General features: G+C 37.5%; 1 protein-coding gene across 1 annotated transcript in view; it reads left to right on the forward strand.

The window, feature by feature from the left end:
* DGKI (diacylglycerol kinase iota) overlaps positions 1-21,202 on the forward strand; it is a 258,213-nt gene that overhangs the window by 90,248 nt on the left and 146,763 nt on the right. Inside the window, exon 17 of the mRNA XM_027101799.1 lies at positions 13,854-14,053. Within this exon, the coding sequence (XP_026957600.1) occupies positions 13,854-14,053 (200 nt within the window). The remainder of the gene's footprint in view (positions 1-13,853; positions 14,054-21,202) is intronic.

Here is a 21,202-nt window from a genome sequence, read left to right on the forward strand (position 1 = left end):
CTCTCTCTCTCTCTCTCTCTCTCTCTCTCTCTCTCTCTCTCTCTCTCGTTAACAGTCTTTGACGATCAATGTCTGCATCCAGGAATCATCAGTGGTTGCAAAATTGTGATATTCTACTTCTATCCTTCTATCATTTATTAACTGGAATATGCCTCTAAAGAGAATTTTTTTTCTATTCCTACTGTTTTGTTACTTAGTTATACAGTTTGTTTCAGAGAAGCAGGATAAATGGTTCTTTTATATATACATTTTCAAAATAATAAGTTAGTTCACTAGCATCTTTTGATGGTGACTGTGGTTTGGAAGTGGCATCCAATTTTGGGAACTACTCCCATGAAGAGTTTGCGTCTGTATACCCTCCCCTTGAATCTAGGTGGGCTTACAAATACTTGGCAAATAGAGTACAGAGTACTGCGTAACTTTTGAGACTGGATTATTAAATGCCATGCAGCATATGGAAATAATGGGCAATATTGATGGTCTCTAGTTAACAGGAGTTTTGTAAATTCAAGATAATACTTATTTAAAATGTCTCATTTCTCTCATTCATTCAATGTCGGTCATGAATATTTATTGAATAGTTGTTGAATCCACAAATACTTATTGAATCCATAAATGACACTCTGCTAGGTAAAATGGTTACAAAATGAACCAGTAGAAAAGCTGTGTCCTCAGGATGTCCACAGTTCATGTTGTGGGGAGAGATGAAGAAAGAAATGAGCAATAACAGTCTGACACAAATTCTAGGAGAAAGGCATGTGTGACGATGGAAAGGAGAACTGTATTTACAAACTGGGGAGATCAAAAATTTCACAGAGGAGGCAGGAGTCTCTATGGGTGAGATGGCCAAGTGGCTGCTCCCCTAGAGGGATCAGCCTAAGAGGGCCTGGAAACCAGGAGAACTACTAGTGGTGGCTCAGAGTGATGATACAAATGGTGAATAAAGGGCAGAAAGGGTTGGGTTTTTATAATTTGTTATTTTAACTGTTATGGGGAGGTTGCAGCAGATGGCATGAGACAGGATCAGATTTGTTGCTCAGAAAAGTTATCTGGATGTCAGTGTGAAAGGTGACCAGAATCTTAACTTCTGGAGACAGATGGACAAATCAGGACATTGGTACCAAAGTCCAGGTGAAGAGATGAGGAGATCCGAAAGCCTGAAGAAAGACAGTGGTGATGAAGATAGAAGGGGTTGGTGAATTCAAGAGTTATTAATACAGACTTATTGTGAAGGGTGAGAAAGGAGTATCAGTGAATGCTGGGTGGCCAGCATAGGCAAAGGGTGAATATATTATATGTGATAGAAAATATAAAAGAAAGGTAATAGTGTCAACAAATGAACTCTGTTTTATAGAAGTTAAAATTGAAACCCCTGTGAGACATCTAAGAAGATATAGAAATGTGCAGTTTGAAATATATGTTTAGAGCTCAGGAGATCCCTCTAGGTCAGGAGGGAATATTTAGGGGGGTCTATCAAATCCTTTTCTCTCCCATCCCATCATTAGTAGGAAAAGGAGGAAAATAATAGATGGGAGTTGGTGTAGAGAAAATGGAATAGTAAAATTATTAAATGTAGATAATACTGCACAATTTTGAACATCCATGTTCTTTAAATAATATTGCTTCATATTCATACACATCTTACCTTCCTATTCATATAGCAGATACTATTGTATTTTTTTTTACTCAATAATGAAGGCACTTTATTTTCAGTCCTTAAATTTCACATGCCTTGAAACTATTATGTTTCTAAGAAGGTAAATTATTTGAAAACTCACACATCTGTGTAAGATGATTATATAAACAGAAGAGTGTAGTTATTTGGGTAAAAGTGTATGTATTTTTGTGTATTTAAAATATTCAGAGTGGTGCTTTAAGAGAGAGTTGAAATAGAATTACTAGAATGGGAGAAAATATTGTTTCTTTTAGACTTTATCTTGTAATTGCACATTTCAAAGCAGAAGTATTCAATTCATTTTACTGGTTGAAATGCATTCCTATTAATTAAGATGATTCTTCATTGGGTGCTTGGTAACCTGATTAGCTTTTTGGATTCTACACAGACCATAATCAGACCCTATAAGCTGTATTTACTTCTGCCACAATTTTCTGCCATTACAGTTGTAAAGGGCCTTTCATGTTGAGTCTGTTTCTAAGTAATCTAAAACTTTTCAAGACAGTTGAAAGCATTATTCAGATGGAGGAATTGGGAGCCTAATTTGCTATGCGGTATATAATCCAAAGATTTCAGTCTCCTGAACTTTAAGGAAAGCATAGCCCGCTTTCTTTTTGTTAATTGAAATTAAAATATGTAGGCTGTTTGATATTTATGAATTAGAAAAGCAAAAGGTTATTCAGTGAGAAAAGTTACATAGAGAAACTCCCAGGGTTGAAGTTGTACACATACCAGATAATCTTTTTTTTTTTTTTAGAAAAAAGTAATATTAAATGTTTATTTTGATAACATATGTAAGTATAAGAACTAAAACTATCACTCAGAATCACATGATCCATAACTAACTATATTTATATTTTGATGTGTTCCCTTTCAATTGCTTTATTTCCATGTTTTTAAATATATAGGGAATCATATTATAAGTAAATCCTACTCTTTCATTGTGTAACTATGTCTCAATTTATATAATAATTATTCCTTTATGAAAAGCTTCCTTTACGGAACTTTTAGGTTTCTCGATGTTTGGTGGTATAAAACACTCCTGTAATTAACATAATGTTTATAAACCACAGTTAACATTTCAAATTATTTTCTTATGTCAAATCCCCAGGAGAGAAATGACTGATTCAATGGCATAAACATTTTAAAGCCTCTTAATAAAAATTATAAAACTGCTTTCTAGAAATTTTGTACTGTTTACTTGCCCAACAGCAATGTCTAAGAATACCTGATGGGAAGTGTTAGGAATTTAATACCCTACAGGTTCTGAAAATGTGTTCATGGATAGAAACAAAAAGCTATTATAATATTACACTTGATGAAACAGAATGAGAGGATAAAATTACATCCCTAGAAAAAAAGAAATTATGTTTTATACAGTCAATTATGTCCAACAAAAAAGAGAGTAAGACATGTTGTTTACCTTTATTGTTACCTTTTATGTCTTTGGTTTTTTAAAAAATGTCTGTATTTTTTGCATATTTTGATGGGCTGTTTATCTTTTATTGTTGAATTGCAGTTACTGTTTATATATTCTGAATACAAGTCTTTTGACAGATATATTTAGTGCAAATATGTTCTCAGTTTATTTTTATCTTTTTTTTTAATGTTTTTTTTGATCGGCAGAAGTTTAAATATTCTTATGAATTCCAGTTTTAGGAGGTAGGCATATTTCATGCTAGAGCTGTTTGTGTCCTTCTTAAATCATTGCTTACTCCAGGAAAGGTTGGGAAGATATTCTCCTTTGTCTTCTTGAAGATTTATAGTGTTAGCTTTTATGTATAAGTATGTGATTCAGCTCAAATTCTTGTGTATTCTGCAAAGTAGCTTCAAGGTTCATTTTTAAAAATATGATTATCCAAAACTTTGCAAGTTTCTTAATAACATCATGAGAGGTGAAATAAAAGAATCTTATTCATGATTTTTTAAAATACATTTATCCAGTTTTTTTCCAGCACTATTTTTTGAGTAGACTTTCCTTTTCTATAGGATTGTCTCGGTGCCTTTGCCTCTTGATTGTATGTGGGTCTTTTTCTGAACTCTATTGGTTCATTGATTTGTTTATCCTTAATCCACTTCCACACTGTTTTGATTGCTATAGATTTATTGTAAGTCTTCAACCTGGTAATATGAATCATTTCACTTTGCTTTTCTAAGGGTGTTAGGGTTATTCTACATCTTTTGAATTTGTGTATAGATTTTAGAATTAGTTTGTGTCTACATAAAACTGTTTGGATTTTAATTGGGATTGCATTGAATCTATAGGTAAATTTAGAGAGAATTGGCATATTAACATTATTGAATGTTCCAATCTATAAGCATGATATATTTCTCCATTTATTTAGGTGTTCTTTAATTTCTCTTAGCAGTCTTTTATAGTTTCAGCACAGTTTTCAGGTCCTTGCATACCTTTTGTTAAATCCATTCCTAAGTATTTTAAATAGTATGATTTTAAATTTCACATGTAATTATTATTGCTAATATATAGAAATAACTGATGTCTATGTGTACACACATGTGTAGATATTTATTTATTGACTTTGTCTTGCAGGTTTGCTAAATTCACTCATTAGTTCTAGTAGTTTTTGATATATACCTTAGGTTTTTTTGTTTTTCTGGGTTTTTTTTTTTTGCGGTATGCGGGCCTCTCACCGCTGTGGCCTCTCCCGCTGTGGAGCACAGGCTCTGGACGCTCAGGCTCAGCGGCCATGGCTCACAGGCCCAGCCGCTTCATGGCATGTGGGATCTTCCCAGACTGGGGCACGATCCTGTGTCCCCTGCATCGGCAGGCAGACCCTCAACTACTGCGCCACCAGGGAAGCCCCCTTAGGTTTTTTTGTGTACATAATTGTGTGGTCTGTGAATAGGACAGTTTAATTTCCTTACACACCTTTTATTTTTCTTGCCTTATTGAATGAGCTGGCAATATGTTGAATAACTGTGGTAAGAATGAACATGCTTGCCTTCTTCCCGATTATAGGAGGAAGCATTCCATATTTCCTCATGAGGTATGCTGTTTGGTTGTTGTTGTTTTTATAAAAGCCCTTTATGTAATTAAGTAATTATGATTCTCTGTCAGTTTTCTGAGAGTTTTTTTAAGTCACAAATGAGTGATGTATTTAATCAAATGCTTTTTTTTTAATATATGGAAGTGACCTGATTTTCTCCTTTATTTTCTTTATATCATAAATTCCATTGATTTTTTAAAAAAATTACTCAGTTTGCATTTCTAAGTTAAGCCTCACTTGATGTACTATCATTTTTTATATGCTGGATTCAATTTACTAATATTTTGTTAAGCATTTTTGTGACTGATTATGAAAGATATTGGTCTATAAATTTATTTTCTTGAAATATCCTTTATGGGTTTTGATATCAAGGTTATGCTGGCCCCATAAATTGAGATAGGGATTGTCTGCTTTCTGAAAGAATTTCTATAAGATTGGTATTATTTTTTTCCTTAAGTATTTCATAGAATTTCCTAAAGAACTGTCTGGGCTTGAGATTTATTTGAGGCAAGAATAGATATAGAATTATTCACATTTTCTATTTCTTCTTCAGTCAGTTTTACTAAGTTGAATTTTTCAAGGAATTTGTCCACTTCATTGAAATTGTTAAGTCTATTGGCCTAAAGTTGTTCACAGTGTTCTCTTATTATTTTTTTAATGTCTGTAAAATCCCCTCCTTTATTCTTGATACAAGTAATTTGTTACAGACCTTTTTCTCTTATAATTTCATTTTTTCTCCCCTACTTTGTGCTATTTTTTTCATGTATTACACTCTGACATAACATATAAACCCTGCATTTCAGTATTGATATTTTTGCTTTAAGCAGTCAGTTGTTTTTTGAAGAAATTAAGAGGTGAAAGAACAGTTCATAGTCTTTTATGTATACCCACATATTCACCATTTCCAGCTTTCTTCATTTCTTTCTGTTGAACAAAGATTTCATCTGGTATCATTTTGCTCGAGTTTGAAAGATTTCCTTTAGCATTTCTTATAGTACAGTTCTCTTGGCAGTAAATAATTTCGAATTTAATTTTTCGGAAATGTCTTTATTTTATCCTCATTTTTTTGAACTATATTTTTATGAATATAGAATACTGGATTGACTGGTTTGTTTGTTGGCTTCTTCCAGCACTTTAAATATGTTGTTTCATTTTCTTCAGGCCTCCATGTTTTAAGGATGAACAGTCAGGTACCATTTGTATCATTATTCCCCTCTTTATGTCTTTTTTTCTCTGTTTTTGAGGCTTTTTTCTTTTAGTTTTAAGCCTCTATGTGTTTGTTTTACTTTTCTATCGCTGCTGCAAATTACCATGAGCAGTGGTTTAAGACCGCACAAATGTAATATCACACAGTTTGGGAGATCAGAAGTCTAAGATGGATGGTTGGGCTGTGTTTCTTCCAGAGACTCTGGGGAAGAACCCACTTCCTTGTCTTTTTCAGCTTGTTGAGGTGGCCTACTTTTCCTGGCTCATGGCCCCGCCTCACTCTGACCTCTGCTTCTATACTCACCTCTTGTTCTCTGACTCTCCTGCCTCCCTTCTTCCCTTATAAGGACCTTTGTGATGACATCAGGGCCCCCTCCCACAGATAATCCGAAATAGTCTCCTATGTCAATATCCTTAATGTAATCATACCAGAAAGGGCTCTTTTGCCTTGTATGGTTTTCATAGTTTCTGGGCATTAGAATGTGGGAATAGTTTTCCTGGTTGTTGTAGTGGGCATTATTCTAACTTCCACATGGTTTTCTTTGTATTTATCCTGTTTTAGGTTCATTGATCTTTTTGGAACTGAAGGTTGACCTTTTTTTTTTTCGCCTACAAATTTGGAATATTTTCATCCGTGTATTTTCTGCTCCATCCTTTTCTGCTCCTTCTGGCATTCAATTATGTGTACTTTAGATTGCTTGCTATTGCCGTATGGGTCTTGGGGAAAAAAATAAAATGTTTTAGTCTTTGTTTTACAGATCATGTAATTTGTATTGCTCTGTTTTCATGTTCACTGACCCCTTTTTGCAGTGTCCAGTTTGCTCTTAAGTCCATTCAGTGATCATTTCCAAAAATTTTTCTTCCTCACGGATCACATTTTCTTGCTTCTTTTCATGTCTAATACAATTGATTATATGCTGGGTAGATGATATATTGTATGGAGTCTGGCTTTTCTTTTATTGTGACCTAGTTGATACTGTTTCAGCATTATATTCTGTTCAGTTCCCTTCTTGCTTCACAAAATCCAAAAACAAGTCTAGTATAAGGGATGGATGCTACTAGCCTAGTGTAAAAAAAAACAATCATCAATAAGATGTGTTTCTTCCCAGGTTTATACAAATTTATTTGATCCCAGGATATGTTGTTGATTATATGACTATACTATATTAACTCTGTCATGATATTACAGATTTCAGAGGATTGATTGTTTATGGAAATAGCTTGAAAGCATGAAGATGATTTTTTTCCATCGTGCACCACTGAATTCCAGGCTAGATCTCACTGTTGGCAGAAAAGCTGAACAGACCCCTTTTGTGGCTTTTTTGCCTCCCATGAACTCACCTTAATAGTGAATCTACCTCTATTGAACAAAAATGGAAAAAGACATAAGTATACAATAAACCCCAGTGAGGAGTACTTAGGTTTCTTCATTATAAGAATCTTCACTTTTTCAAAAAATGTTCTTATTCATAGTATTTAATAATTGCTGGATTAATTTTAATGAGCAGAAGGAAAGTTTTTCAAATAAAGCCTTTCCTTTTTACTGTCCTCTGCTTCATTGTAGATACTGGCTGTGCATTAGCATACAGCTAATATTGTCAAAGTTAGATGGCATGTGGTAGAATTTGAGAACATGAAATTACAGGTACAACCTAGAATCCTAAAATGCTAGTGCTAAAACAGACCATAGCAGCCTACCAAAACCTCATCACTTAACAGATAAAGAAACTGAATCTATGGAATTATGTTTGCCATAAATGTTACTCATATGAACAATAATTAAGTAAATAGTAATACTATTGCTGGTGGTATTTAGACTGCTTACAGCATGTATTACAGTAGGATTTTAAAATACACCCATGTCCAGAAATGTTAATATTTGATAAAATGGAAAAAAGCAATAAAACTTAATGGCATTGCTTCGTGGCAATAAAACCACTTGTAAAAACTTGTATAGAAAAATATGCCTTGAATGATGGTGCCACTGCAAATTACTTAAGTAAAATTTTTCATTTGGGGGACTAGGGTAGGGTGTCAGAGAGGGAAAATATCCCATGTGAGATAGTTCAATCGAGGGAATTTAGTACAGGGGACTAGTTGCAGGATGTTAGAAGAACTAAAAAGAGGTAACCCATAGATAGCAATCCATGGATTAGCAACTGCAGAAATTCTCTGCCACCTCCAGGACTGGAGGGACAAAGGGAAAAGACAGTGTTATCAGCATTCAGGAGCCAGGGTCATTCAGCAGTGGTGGGACCTTGGACAAGTGGCCATTGATGGGCTGTGCAGTGAGGGTCATCGGGCAAGAGCTGGGACTCCAGAGAAGGGAATCAGACCACAAGAGTTGAGGTCATTGCTGGGGCTGCCTGTCTGTGCTGGGACCGTAGAGACAAGGTGGCCTGGGAAGAGTGCTTGCCAGTGGGAAATGGAAACAGAGGAGAAACAGCCACTGCCAGAGACACTGCTTGAAAAAAGAGAGCTAAGGAGAAATATATACTTGCGCTCTCCTCTCTTTCTACTGGCTAATTTTTATATTAATATTTATGTTTCTTGCTCCTAGTCCTTTAATACATCTGGGCTTAATATTTGTGTATGATGTGAGGTAGAATACTGATTTTATTTTTCTCCATTTTATTTTATTTATTTCTTTTTTTGCGGTACGCAGGCCTCTCACAGTTGCGGCCTCTCTCGTTGCGGAGCACAGGCTCCGGATGCGCAGGATCAGCGGCCATGGCTCACGGGCCCAGCCGCTCTGCGGCATGTGGGATCTTCCCAGACCGGGGCACGAACCCTCATCCCCTGCATCGGCAGGCGGACTCCCAACCACTGTGCCACCAGGGAAGCCCCCTATGTCTTTTCTTATGCAAACACCTTTATTTGAATTTATCTTTGAATATTACATGACTCAATATTCAATAAGGATAATCTATTGTTATGTTTTCAAAATATTCTCAGCCATTTGTGAACCTTTATTCTTTGAAATTAATTATAGAATCAGTTTGACAAGATTCTTCAAAATAGTATTTCTCATATTCACTTGGAATTACATTGAATTTATGTATTAATTTGGAGGAAATTCATATCATTAGAGTATTAAATTGTCCCATCCATGGCTATGGCGTGGTTCTCCATTTCTTTAAGGTTTATGTCTCCAGTAGTTTAAAAATTTTCTGCATAAAAGTTTTATTGCTTTATTTTTGTTGATATTATAGATGACATCCTATTTTTTATTATATTTTTACTTAGTTATTGCTAGAGATGGGGAGCACTTGATTTTTTTATGTTGATAGTGTACGTTTCTTACAAGGCTTAATTTTTGGCCTGTGAATTTTCTTGGACTTTTGATGTATGGGATGATATTAGTGGAAATATTACAAGGTTTGCTTTCTTTCTTCCATGACTTTTTCCTCCAATTTTATTTCCTTGACTTATTATGTTGGTCAAGACCTCCAATTCTATGTTGAAAACTTTTGTTACTACTGGATCATCTTGTCCCTTGAAAGGAATGCTTTGAATTTTCTTTATTCCAAATAATGTTTTCCCTAAGGATTTTGATAGATGACCTTTATCAGGTAAATAAATTGTGTTCGATTCCTAGTTTTCTAACAATTGACCCTAAAAGGCACTGAACTTTATTATTTTTTCTGCATCTTTTGGGATGATAATGTGGTTTATCTCACTTAAACCACAGTATGGTGAAATTATAATAATGTGTTTTCTTTTTTATTTTATTTTTATTGAGGTATAGTTAATTTACAATGTTGTGTTAGTTTCAAGTGTACAGCAGAGTGTTTCAGTTATACATATATATGTATACAAATATATTCTTTTTCAGATTCTTTTCCATTTTAGGTTATTACAAGATAATGAATATAGTTCATTGTGCTATACAGTAGGTCCTTGTTGTTTACCTGTTTTATATATAGTTTGATTAGTAATCTCAAACTCCTAATTTATCACCCCTCTCCGGCCCCCCACCTCCGCTATCCCTTTGGTAACCGTAAGTTTGTTTTCTGTGTCTGTGAGTCTATTTCTGTTTTGTAAATAAGTTCGTTTTGTACCATTTTTTTAAGATGCCACAAGTAAGTGCTATCATATGATATTTGTCTTTCTCTGACATTTCACTTAATATGATAAGCTGTAGGTCCATCCATGTTGTTGCAAATGGAATTATTTCATTCTTTGTTATTTTCTGATGTTGAAGTATTCTTAATTCTTGCAAACCCGTAATGGATCACAATTTAGTTTTTACGTAACAGACCAGTAAAAGCAATTAGCTATTTTTTTTAAATGATTTTGGTATGTGTGATTATAAATATAATTTAGGTTAAAAGTTTGTTTTCTGCTGCTGCCCTTATCTGGTTTTGTTATTTCAGAAGCCATAGCATCATTTTCTAAAACAAGTTTTATTAGACACTGTCTTTCTATAAAACTTGGGTAGAATTACTTGTAAAACATCTAAGTCTACTTGGCACATTTTGGGGTTGGGGGTGGAATGAGTAATGTTTTTGAAGACTTTCAATTTTTAAAACCAGTCTAATCTATCCAATTTCTGTATTTATTACGCCAAATTTTGCAAATTATATTTTTTCCAGAAATTTCTCTTATCTAGGTTTTCCAGTTTATTAACATATAGATCTTTATAACATTCTTGTATGACTTTTAAACTCTATTATATCTTATCCTCTCTTGTTATATTTTTTAATAAAACAAAATAGTTTTCCATTTTTTGTTATTTGGTTTTACAAGACCACCTTGTTCGTCTTGAAAAAGCAAAAAACAAAAAAACCCAGATTTCAGTATTGTTGATTATCTCTGTTATTTACTGTCCATGTCACTGATCGCGCCTTGGGCCTTTTGTTACAGGACTGGGACTGGGAGTCAGGGGCCTGCAGCAGTCGGGAGAAAGGAGGGGTTGGAAGACTTGCCCTTATTTCTGTTCTGATTTCCCAATCCAGGGTTGTCTGTCCTGTCATCTGACAGCAAGTGGAATAAGGACTTGAGTAGTAAGAAGGAGGATGAGACTTAGATGGAGAATAGTATTCCGGGGAGGAGCATAGTGCAGAAAGTCAGAAAACCTCACACCAAGGGACTTCTCTGGTGGTCCAGTGGTTAAATCTTCGCCTTCCATTGCCGGGGTTGTGGGTTCGATACCTGGTCAGGGAGCTAAGATCCCACACGGCTTGCAGCCAAAGAACCGAAACATAAAACAGAAGCAATATTGTAACAAATTCAATAAAAACTTTTTAAAAATGATCCACATCAAAGAAATCTTAAAAAAAAAGAAAGAAAGAAAGCCTCACACCTTAACTGTGGACTGAAAGAAAGTTGTTATAATGACTTTAGGACAGTAAATGGCAATGGATGCACTTAGTTCAGGGGCTGTCTTTGTTTTCCTCCTAAGTCATATACTACCAGAAAGGCAATATTTGAAGTTTTCACAAGAGTATAATACATGCTAGGTTGAACAGACAATTGAATATCTGTCATTAATACACCAATGTATTCTTATCAGTAAATGACTCATTCTAGCAAATTCTGGGGATGATTATGGTTATTAGGGCCTGTGCCTTATAGGATGTTAAGTCTAGATTAATCTGAATGATGAAAAATAACTATTTCTAGTAAGAATTTTTAAAAATTACCTTTAACTTGTTCCAAAAGTAAGTGTTTTTGTGCTAACAATAATAGAACTGTCTTTATTCTGAAAAGCTAATTACTATAATTCCTCTTGTGCCTGTTCAGTGATCCTGGACTGATTCTGAAATGCCGGTGGAACTGCCACTGACAGCTATTTACCTCTGTTAATTGTGTTTGCTGTTAATCTATCACCGAGGCTGAGAATATGGCTTAAATGTTCTCTGTAGTACTGTGGAAGCCTTCTGATACCGAAGGGTTCGAAAGTATTTAAGCAATTTTCAGTCCTGTCAAACCCAGAGGAATAAGTTCATACTTAGCAGGTTCTGCATTTTTATCTGTCATTAGGCCTAGTCAAGACTGGGGGAAAAGAGAAGAAAATGGTATTTCCTCCATGGATGAAGGGATACAGTATGGTCAGATAAATATTGCCCTGAGAAGTGCTTGTTGAAGGCAAGGGAAATATTTTGGAAAAGTTCGGGAGATGAGGTAGTGGCTCAAGTCCATAGATTAACTTAAATGAGTCATTTAAGTGCAGCCAGAAAGACCTTAATCTGAGTAACAGAGGATCGGGTAATAGGCCGGAAAGAATTTTAGTAAATTCTCGCCTCATTCTCCTCTGCCTCCTTGTTCTACTAATTGAATAAAATTGTATATAAAATTCACAACTGAGTGCTTTTTAACATCAAAGGTGTTCAGTAATGAAGTATGTTCTTTACTTTTCAGTTTTTATTCTTTCTTTCCTCCTTTCTGTCCCTTTGTGTTCCTTTTCTCTTTGCATTCATACATAATCAGGTTTCTGTTGTTCAGATTAATGCAAGTGCAAAAGTAGTTCAAAGTATCAGATAAACACAACTATCTGGGAACCAAATTAGTGGAAATTGACTTCACAAATCTCAGTTAACAAAGTTTTTTCCCGTCGGTTTTTCTTTTTAAGTCAATCTTTTAGATTTTGAGCTAGAGTTAGTATTAACTTCTTTTAAAAGTTTGTTTACTTCATTAAAAATTGATACTCAAAATGTATTATAATAAAGCCTTACTGAACAACTGTTAGCAGGATCTACTAAAGTTAAAAAAAAAACTTACGGCATAGCAATTGTACTCATGTCACGTACCACGAGAGGGGATGTATCCACCAAGAGACAGACACAAGAAAGTTTATATCATTAATAGCCCCAAACTGGAAACAGCCAGATGTTTACCAGCAGAAGAGTAGGTAAATACACTTTTCTATTACTCAAAAATAATGATGAGCAAAAGATGAGACACAAAAGAGTACATATTGTATGATTCATCTTATATGAAGTTCAAGTTCAAACAAATTGAATCTATGGTATAGAAGTCAGAATAGTGGTTACTGATTGGTTGGTGAGAGGAGTGTAAATAGATTGGGCAGGGACACATGGAAACCTTCTGGTTGCTATAAACTTCCTAAAGCCTGATCTGGATGGAGATTTACATATGTGTATAAAAATGTCCCTCAAACTGTATAAGACAATTTGGGCGCTATCTGTATGCATAACCAAACATATTGTCTGATTTTAGTTTATCCCTAAAAGGATAAGTGATACTAAAATATATATTTAAAAAATTTTTTTTTTTTTTTTTTACTAAGGCAGAGAAATTATGCTACTTTGTTGCAGAATTTTAATGTTGGGTTGACTTTTCATTTTGTGGCTACTGTAGTGAACTGAGCTCTTACTGTGTTTGATTTTGGTCCTCTAAGCTGCTTTACTCTAAAGAATGTTTTCAATTGAGGATTATTATTTTGCATTTCATTGATCTTACACAGACTTGAAGTAGTTTGAGGAGGTTTTAGGTAAAAAGGAAAAGCTTGCCTGAAGTTTGAAACATTTTCTAAGGATGGGTTGCATATTTAAATATAATATATTTAATATATAATATATAACTATATATTATAATTATATATAAATATATTTATATAGTAAGTGTAGTATGGAAGCTGTCTTAAACCATGTATTTTATCTTTTTATATTCTTTATTCTATGTACATTGGTTATTTAATGGGAGTAGATAACACAAAGAGCTTTTGTATTAAACTAACGATTAAGTTAAGGCTGAAAATACATAAAAGCAAAAAATAGCTATCAGTGAGGACCTGTGATCAAGCCATCAAAATTTAGATATTTCAGTTTATGTGTATTAATGATTTATCCAAGGTTTCCCACTTTACTCGTGGCTAACGGCTTTCAGTAAGTATTTTTCAAAGGCCTTTTGATTATAGGCAGTGGGCTTGGGGTTTCTAGGTTTGCTGAGTAACTCTTAAGCACTAACCTCTCGCTTCCTGTTGCCTCTTGTCTTTATAGGCTGCCCTGCAAGTCGGGGGCCACGGAGAAAGGCTGCACCAGTGTCGGGAGGTCATGCTGCTAACTTACAAATCCATCCCCATGCAAGTGGATGGGGAGCCCTGTAGGTTGGCCCCGGCTATGATTCGGATCTCGTTGAGGAATCAGGCCAACATGGTACAGAAGAGCAAGAGAAGGACGTCCATGCCTTTACTCAATGAGTGAGTCTGCCCTTGCCCACCTTGGTGAACATGGAGACCGTGGAGAGGAGGGCACTGAGCATGTGCATGAACAGGGGCCTCCCTGTGCTGGGAAAGGAGACGAGTCCAGGAGACTCAGCAGCTCCTTGGTCTCTCGCACATATTTCTTCTTCGTGTTTACTATACGGTGACCACACCCTTCTTTCAGAAGTTATTGCTGTATGATGTGTTAGAGTGATGATGCTTTTCCACTGACCACTTGAGTATATACTTACTGGGACCAGCAGAAAATCACTGAGTGATTCAGGGTCGTAAAACGTGTCCTGTCGAAGGCGTGCTGTTGGCCTCCTCTTTCCCCTGATCACTTGGAGAGTTGGTTTCTCCAGGTGCAGGAGGTCGGCAGAGCTGGCTTTGGCTCCCCTCTCTCCACATCGTATCCCCTTCTGCCCTTTCCCAATGCTCCCATTTTGGGGTCCTGTGTACTCTGATGCTTCAACTCAATTTTGCCATCCTGGGTGGCATCCTATTGTCTAGATGAAACTTGACCCACGACTCAATGCCTAAACAAAATGTATCCCTCCTGGACCCTTTCCTTTCTTGGGTGTTTTGATAAACTGATTTGGACAAGGTGATAAATGACTAGATATTTTGAGTGCATTTTATAGAGTCCCTTAATCTAATTTCAATTGAAATGTCTTTTTGGGGTTGGAGAAAGGGATGGAGAAAGATGGGGATTTGGGGTATCTTTTAGAATATCTTTCATATATCACGCACCTATGGCTGACCTGACTCAAGGTAAGGACGTTTTAGGGTTCAGCCTTGGGCCATTCTTCTGTCAGAGCGAGGGTCCCTCCAAGGTGCTCCTCTATTTGTGGCCTGCGATGCATGGTTACCTATTTGTACTGAATGGCTGGCTTCCTCTAGTGCCTGTGAAGGAAGGGCATGCTTCGCCATGTATTTATTAGTCAATGTGACAAGTACAGAAGTGCCTAGAATGAACCGATGACACAGGTGTTATCGCTCCCTGCCAAAGCTTCACCTGTCTTTCTGAGATGGCAGATTTGAAGAACAGCGTTCGACAGGGCTCGTGACGTGTTTTAGTTTTTAGTGTCTCTGCTTCTAAGCTTGAAGCTGGCGTGAGGGATCTTCTCTCCTCTGCATCCTCCTTTTCCAGAGTCAATCTGGGCTCCCCCGGCGCTTTTCCTAGATCGTTCTCCAGAGGGCTTGTTTAGTTGCCTTTTTCATTTTGTTTACATTTTGCAGCTAGTGAAACTCTTAGCTCATTTCTGCGGCTTTCTCTGTCCTCTGCCTTTACCACTATTAGGTTGAATATACACTTTGTGAGTTTCAGGCAGTGTGTCAGCAATAGTATATGGTTGATCATATTCTCTCTTGAAACATTAGAGTTAAGCCATGAACTATTGGTTTAAGGGAAAGTTCTGAGCTACTAAGTGAAAAGCCCTCTCTGAGATAGTCCACGTTGTTTTGGATCACTTGTAGATCGTTTGTTAACAGAGCTAAAAATTCTTAATATCTACAGGCAAGCAGCTCCCACTTTCACGCCTGGTGCTTCTACGCTTAATAACCTTATGAGACATGAAACTGTTTTTGGGTGTTTAGTTTCAAACAGTTTTTGCCCTTGAGAAAGAATTTGTATTTGCTCAGAAACTGTATTAAGAATTTATTTGGGCTTTCTTCTCATATAAAAACAAATGGAAAGAGTTGTTTTCTTTTTGTACACATGGCACATATGACAGATGATGTGACTTCATAGATTTAGCCGGGAGGGCGTTCGAGAAGCAGCCTCGGGCTTCCCTGGTGGCGCAGTGGTTGAGAGTCCGCCTGCCGATTCAGGGGACACGGGTTCGTGCCCCGGTCCGGGAAGATCCCACATGCCGTGGAGCGGCTGGGCCCGTGCGCCATGGCCGCTGAGCCTGCGCGTCCGGAGCCAGTGCTCCTCAACGGGAGAGGCCCCAACAGGGAGAGGCCCATGTACGGCAAAAAAAAAAAAAAAAAAAAAAAGCAGCAGCTTCAACTCAAAAATGCAGTTATTTCCCACCAGGGGGCAGTGGTGTCTCCATCCAAGCAGCCTCAGGCCGTAGGAAAGACTTGGGTGAAATGCCAGTAATAATATTCTGTCCATTTCTTAAAAGGACACATATAAATCTTAAAGATTAGCCAAGATCTGTATTACAATTTATTATTAAAATTATCATTCAACGCATTTTTAGAAAATCTCTCACCACTACTCTTTTTCACCCTCTGTAATTAGATTGCTTCTTTCTATTTCAGTAGAAATCTTTGTTTGGAAATCTAACTTCTTCCACTGGATTTCCAGGTGGAGTTTCCAGTTTAAGGGCGTCCTGGCCACTAATATCTTCTTAAAAGTTTTCTTCCACCTTCTGAGCCCTCCAAGCTTTTCTCTGTTTAGGCCACAGTGTGCAAAGTTCACTGTTGCAGCCAAGGCAGAAAGAGATTATTGAAAGATAATTCTTTCTTCCTTCTTTCCTTCCTTTATTTTTTCCATCCTTCTTTCCCTTTTTTTCCTTTCTCTCTTGCTTACTTTTTACTGTTTCTTCATCACTTGCATGCCTTCTTTTTGAAGAAAGAGAGCTGTTTTAGTTTAAAAACTTGTGTGTATCTGTGTTAGGGGGAAGGGAGTCAGAAAGGGGTAGTTTTTCAATTCATCTTAAGGACTTATCCTCCTTTCACATAGCATGTTAACATGAATATTTGAGATTTTAGGGCTGTGGCCCCCTTTTCTGCTGAAATGCTGGTGCTCCTCATAGATTTGCCCCTTCTCTGGGAAATCACATCTGCAGTACAAGTTCCCTCTATGACGGATAAGCTAGTGTCTCAGATCTGTGTCTTCAGCCCAGCCTTTCTTCTAAAAACTGAAGACTCATACCCAGATATCTTAGTTGACATCTTTATCTGCATATCTCATAGTCACCTCCACTTTTACACGTCCCCTGCGTTGTTTGAACTCTTCCTTCTGTTTATTTCCCACACCTTTAACTCTCACACCATCTTTCCCCTCTACTAGTCACACAGCGTTAGTTGCGGAGCCGTATTCATTACGTCTCGTCAGCATTGCTAAAATCTGCTCAGTTCATTTCCTTGTTTCCCACGTTGCTGCCCTTCACACTGTGTCTTTTCCGATAGACTGGTTAGAATGATCTTTCTAAAAATGTAAAACCTATATTCCTTGGCTTTACCGACCTTTTTGATCATCGCCTTGGTCCTCTCCTTCCTGTGCTCCAGAGCGTATTGCTATTTCTGGAGCAGTACGGCCTGTCTCGTGTATCATTATATTTTTGCCCTCCTCACGTGCTTTCATCTGCTAGCCCCTGCTCAAGTTCAAACTCCATCGAAATATCACTTTCCCTAAGAATCCTTTTCTATCCGCTTCTAGCTATTAAATACACCACTCAGCGCTCCTATAGTATTCTCGTCACTTCTCTCACACCATTTATCAAAACCAGTGTAATTATTGGTTTGCTTGTCTCCCCTGCTCTGTGGGGAGACCCCAGGGTTTTCCTCATAGGGTCGCCAGTGCCTGCTAGTGTGTCTGAGACTTACGGTTACATGTTGAACAAGGGACTCGCACATGGATCGGTTCTGTAATGTCCTATCTGTTACGTTTCTCGGAAATTGTTTCTAAAGTAACATAAATCTAAAACCTCGTGAATATAAAAATAATACAGAGAATGTCTTGGTCACATTTTATGGCAGAAGTGGAAGATATATACTTAAGAATTTCGAGATCTGGTGCACATGGATGGCTGGAAGAATTCCCATGAGAAACAGCTAACTAGGAAGCTTTCATGATGCCGGTGGATCTTCATGTAGCAAAAAGGAAAACAGTTTTTCCTAAAATAATTTCTTGGTTTATGATCCTATTTGCTGTTACTATATATAAACTGAAAGGCTAGGCCCGTTATGTTCACTCTCCCCTCCCCTCTCTACCCCATTGGTACAGGAGAGTATGTCATTTATGGCTTAAGAATCTACTTGAAATAGGACTCCAATAAATTTCTTCCCCCCTAAAAGTAACAGAGCAGATTTGTTTAGGTTCATATTCATGTACTAGTAACATGATAGCCAGATAAATTTGATTATGTTCTCTATTTGAAAGTCACTTTTGAGGGAGATCAGACATTCTACATTACTCAGGTGCATAGGAAGATCTCAGCCTGAGTTCACTAGCAATTAAGACAACGTTGTTAAGGGTGATTGTATTATCCAGGGGCAAGATTTCTAGTTGGCAAACCTTGGGCAACCGACTTCCAGCATCCTGGGCTGCTGAGAAGTATCATTGGTTATAACTGATAGCCCGTTCAGGATGACAAGGAGTTCATTCATGGGTGGCTTTATATGAGAATTTATGTACCCCGTGGAAAAGAGGGATGGGGGGGGTACGTCTACTGCAGTTATAGTGAAACTGTTCAAATGGTCAAAGAGAGTGAAGAGAATAATGATGTAACAGTGACAGGAAATTTGGGGTTTAGTTTCTTCAGTTCCACATTTTTTCTTTTCTGGTGGCCATCGAAGACCCTCTCCTTTACAAAAGAAGGGAGAGCAGAGAGAAGTCTATGGTTTCACTCGTCTACCAAGAATATGAGTGGAATTACAGCATCACTGTGATAAAATCAGGCTTTCTTGGTATTACCTTGGGATTTCTTAGAAAGCCTTCTCTGTTTAACTGAAGGAAGTTAAAGTTTTTGTCGAGTTGCTCTTTTGAAGACGGTTGTCCTTTGACATGAATATTCCAACAAAGCCCTGGAATCATGAGGACTATGTTAAAGGATTCAGTTTACCTTGATTCTGCTCTGAGTTGACTGTGCCAGCCTACCACCCGTGTGTGTGTGTGCGTGCGTGCGCGTGCACGCGCGCACAGATGGATGCCCAGTGAGACCTAGAGCCGGAGAGGACCGCGGTAACCCTCTGCCCCGCAGCCCCGTGCAGCATCCGCGCTCCTCCAGCATCTGCCGGTGCCCCGCCTCGTGCTCCAGTCTGTGGCTTGCCTGAGAGCCGGCCCTGCCATGTGTCCTGTTGGCTTCGTCGCTATCACTGGCTTTTTGATTATTTCCGTGGCTGGCTTGATTTTCTTTTTCTTTTCATTTACTGTTTGGTGATGCGCTCATTTAATTTCTGTTTAAATTTTGTGTGTCTCTCTTTCTCTCTCCTGGCTTGTTCCCCTGTCTGTCCACGCTGTTTTGCTGACTGTCTTCGCTGCTCATTCCCTGCTGCCTCTAGTGTCCATCAGGTGCAAGCTGCGGACCTGCGGAGAGTGTCTGCCCCCCCAGGCTCCTTCACCATGTGAGTACAAAGCCGTCCCGTTTTTACATTGTGTCTCTCACCTTCATCTCCTCCTCAGGGACAGCCTACCTGCACCCTCTCCCTTCACAGGTCCGCTTCTCAGACAGAGAAGCACCTCACTGTAACTGTCTGCTTTAGCCCTTCTTTGATTTGAGATGCAGCTGTGAAATTCTTTGTGTTCTATCTGTCTCAGTCCTCTGAGTTCACAGTTTAATTTTTTGATTAGGTACTTTAGGGTCCAGAGTTTCATGGGGTTGTATAAAATTCCATACTAAGCATTGGTTTCTGTGGAAAGTCTGTAAACCCATTAGACCGTTCCATTATCTATGGCTCAGAGATGACCTTGAAGAAGCTCCCGCTGCACTTGATTCTGTGGACGGACCCCAGAAATTATGCGTGGAGCTTTGATTGTAGGTACGTGCATCTGTGGATTTTTCTGGGTTGAGGAATCCATAGTTGTAATAAAAGATCAATAACCCAAAGTTGTTAATGAGTTAGCAAAGTGCAGTTCGTACATAGTAGTTTGTACTTAACACACTCTGTGCTTTTATATTTTTCTGGTGAAAAACAGAAAGAAAATGTTTTTTAGCGCTTCACTTCAGGACTTTTTTTATGCTGTTGCCTCTGTCTTGCCCTTCTTTCTTTTCTCCGCCTTACATATACTTTTGTTATGTTTCAGGTACTGTTACAGGTGCTTTACACAGGTTAACTAACTTACTCCCCCAACCACCTTATTGCCATACGTGGTATTATTATCTCCATGTTATACATGAGGAATCTGATGCACAGAGAAGTTGAGTAATTTGACGAAGGTCACACAGCTAATAAGTGGTAGACTGGAATTCATACTCCCGCAGCCTGGTTTCAAAATTCATGCTCATAACAATGTATAATCTGCCGCTTTTCATCTATCAGTGTCCTATGTATTTCTCAGGACCCAGCTGAATAACTGCCTTTTCTAAGAATTGTGCCTTGGTTCTTGCTGGCAGAACTAGTTACATCCTCGTTGGAGTTCACTATTTATACTACTATTGTACTTATTATAGTTCTCAAGGTATAATCGATCGGTACTAATTATATTAGCTGTATATCTGTGTGTATCCCACACTACACTTAGGCCCCTTGAAATCATTTGCAGTATCTTCTTATGACCCTTTGTGTTCCCAGCCTTGATCACAGACCTTACCACAAAGTATTCTGAAACTAAACAGAATTGTTGGTTGGTTGGTTGAATGAATGAATGAAAGAATGCATGTCTGAATAGAACTCTGCAATATCTAACATCTAGGGATATGCAAAGTAATTCCTAAAGTTCAGTTATGTATCATTTTACTTTCAACCCTAGTCTTGTGGATCCACGTTTATTTACTCATTTATGACAAAGTATTTTTCCAAAAATATTATTTTGTACTTGCTCTGTGTCAGACGCTATTTTCTGCTTTGTATTTAGTGGTGAGCACAAGAGCTCTATACCTTCATGGAACTTACAAGTGAGCGGTCAAAGAATCAGCAAGAAAATAACATTTAATTTCCAATTTGGAGGCTATGCTGGGGTATATTACGTATACCCCATAAGGCCTGTTCAATAAATTTGAGTCCAGAGAATGGCTCTCAGTGATCATTATTTTCAGCAGCTCTATGGATAGAGTTCAAGGAATTGAGAGTATGAACAATAGGAGTCCAGGTGCTAGTTGTCATGTTTCTATCACCTTCTAAGTTTTAGCTGTGTTTAAGTTTTCCTCGTATAATTTGAATGAGGTTCCTTTTTTCTTCTTCCAGGTGTGTATGCTATAACAAGGGGAACTGTCATGTTTATTTTCATGGCATGTAACAGGCAGTCCACCTAGA

The sequence above is a fragment of the Aethalodelphis obliquidens genome, unplaced genomic scaffold (assembly GCF_003676395.1).
Source record: "Aethalodelphis obliquidens isolate GAN/ISIS:26980383/991018 unplaced genomic scaffold, ASM367639v1 scaffold5, whole genome shotgun sequence".
Classification (NCBI taxonomy): domain Eukaryota; kingdom Metazoa; phylum Chordata; class Mammalia; order Artiodactyla; family Delphinidae; genus Aethalodelphis; species Aethalodelphis obliquidens.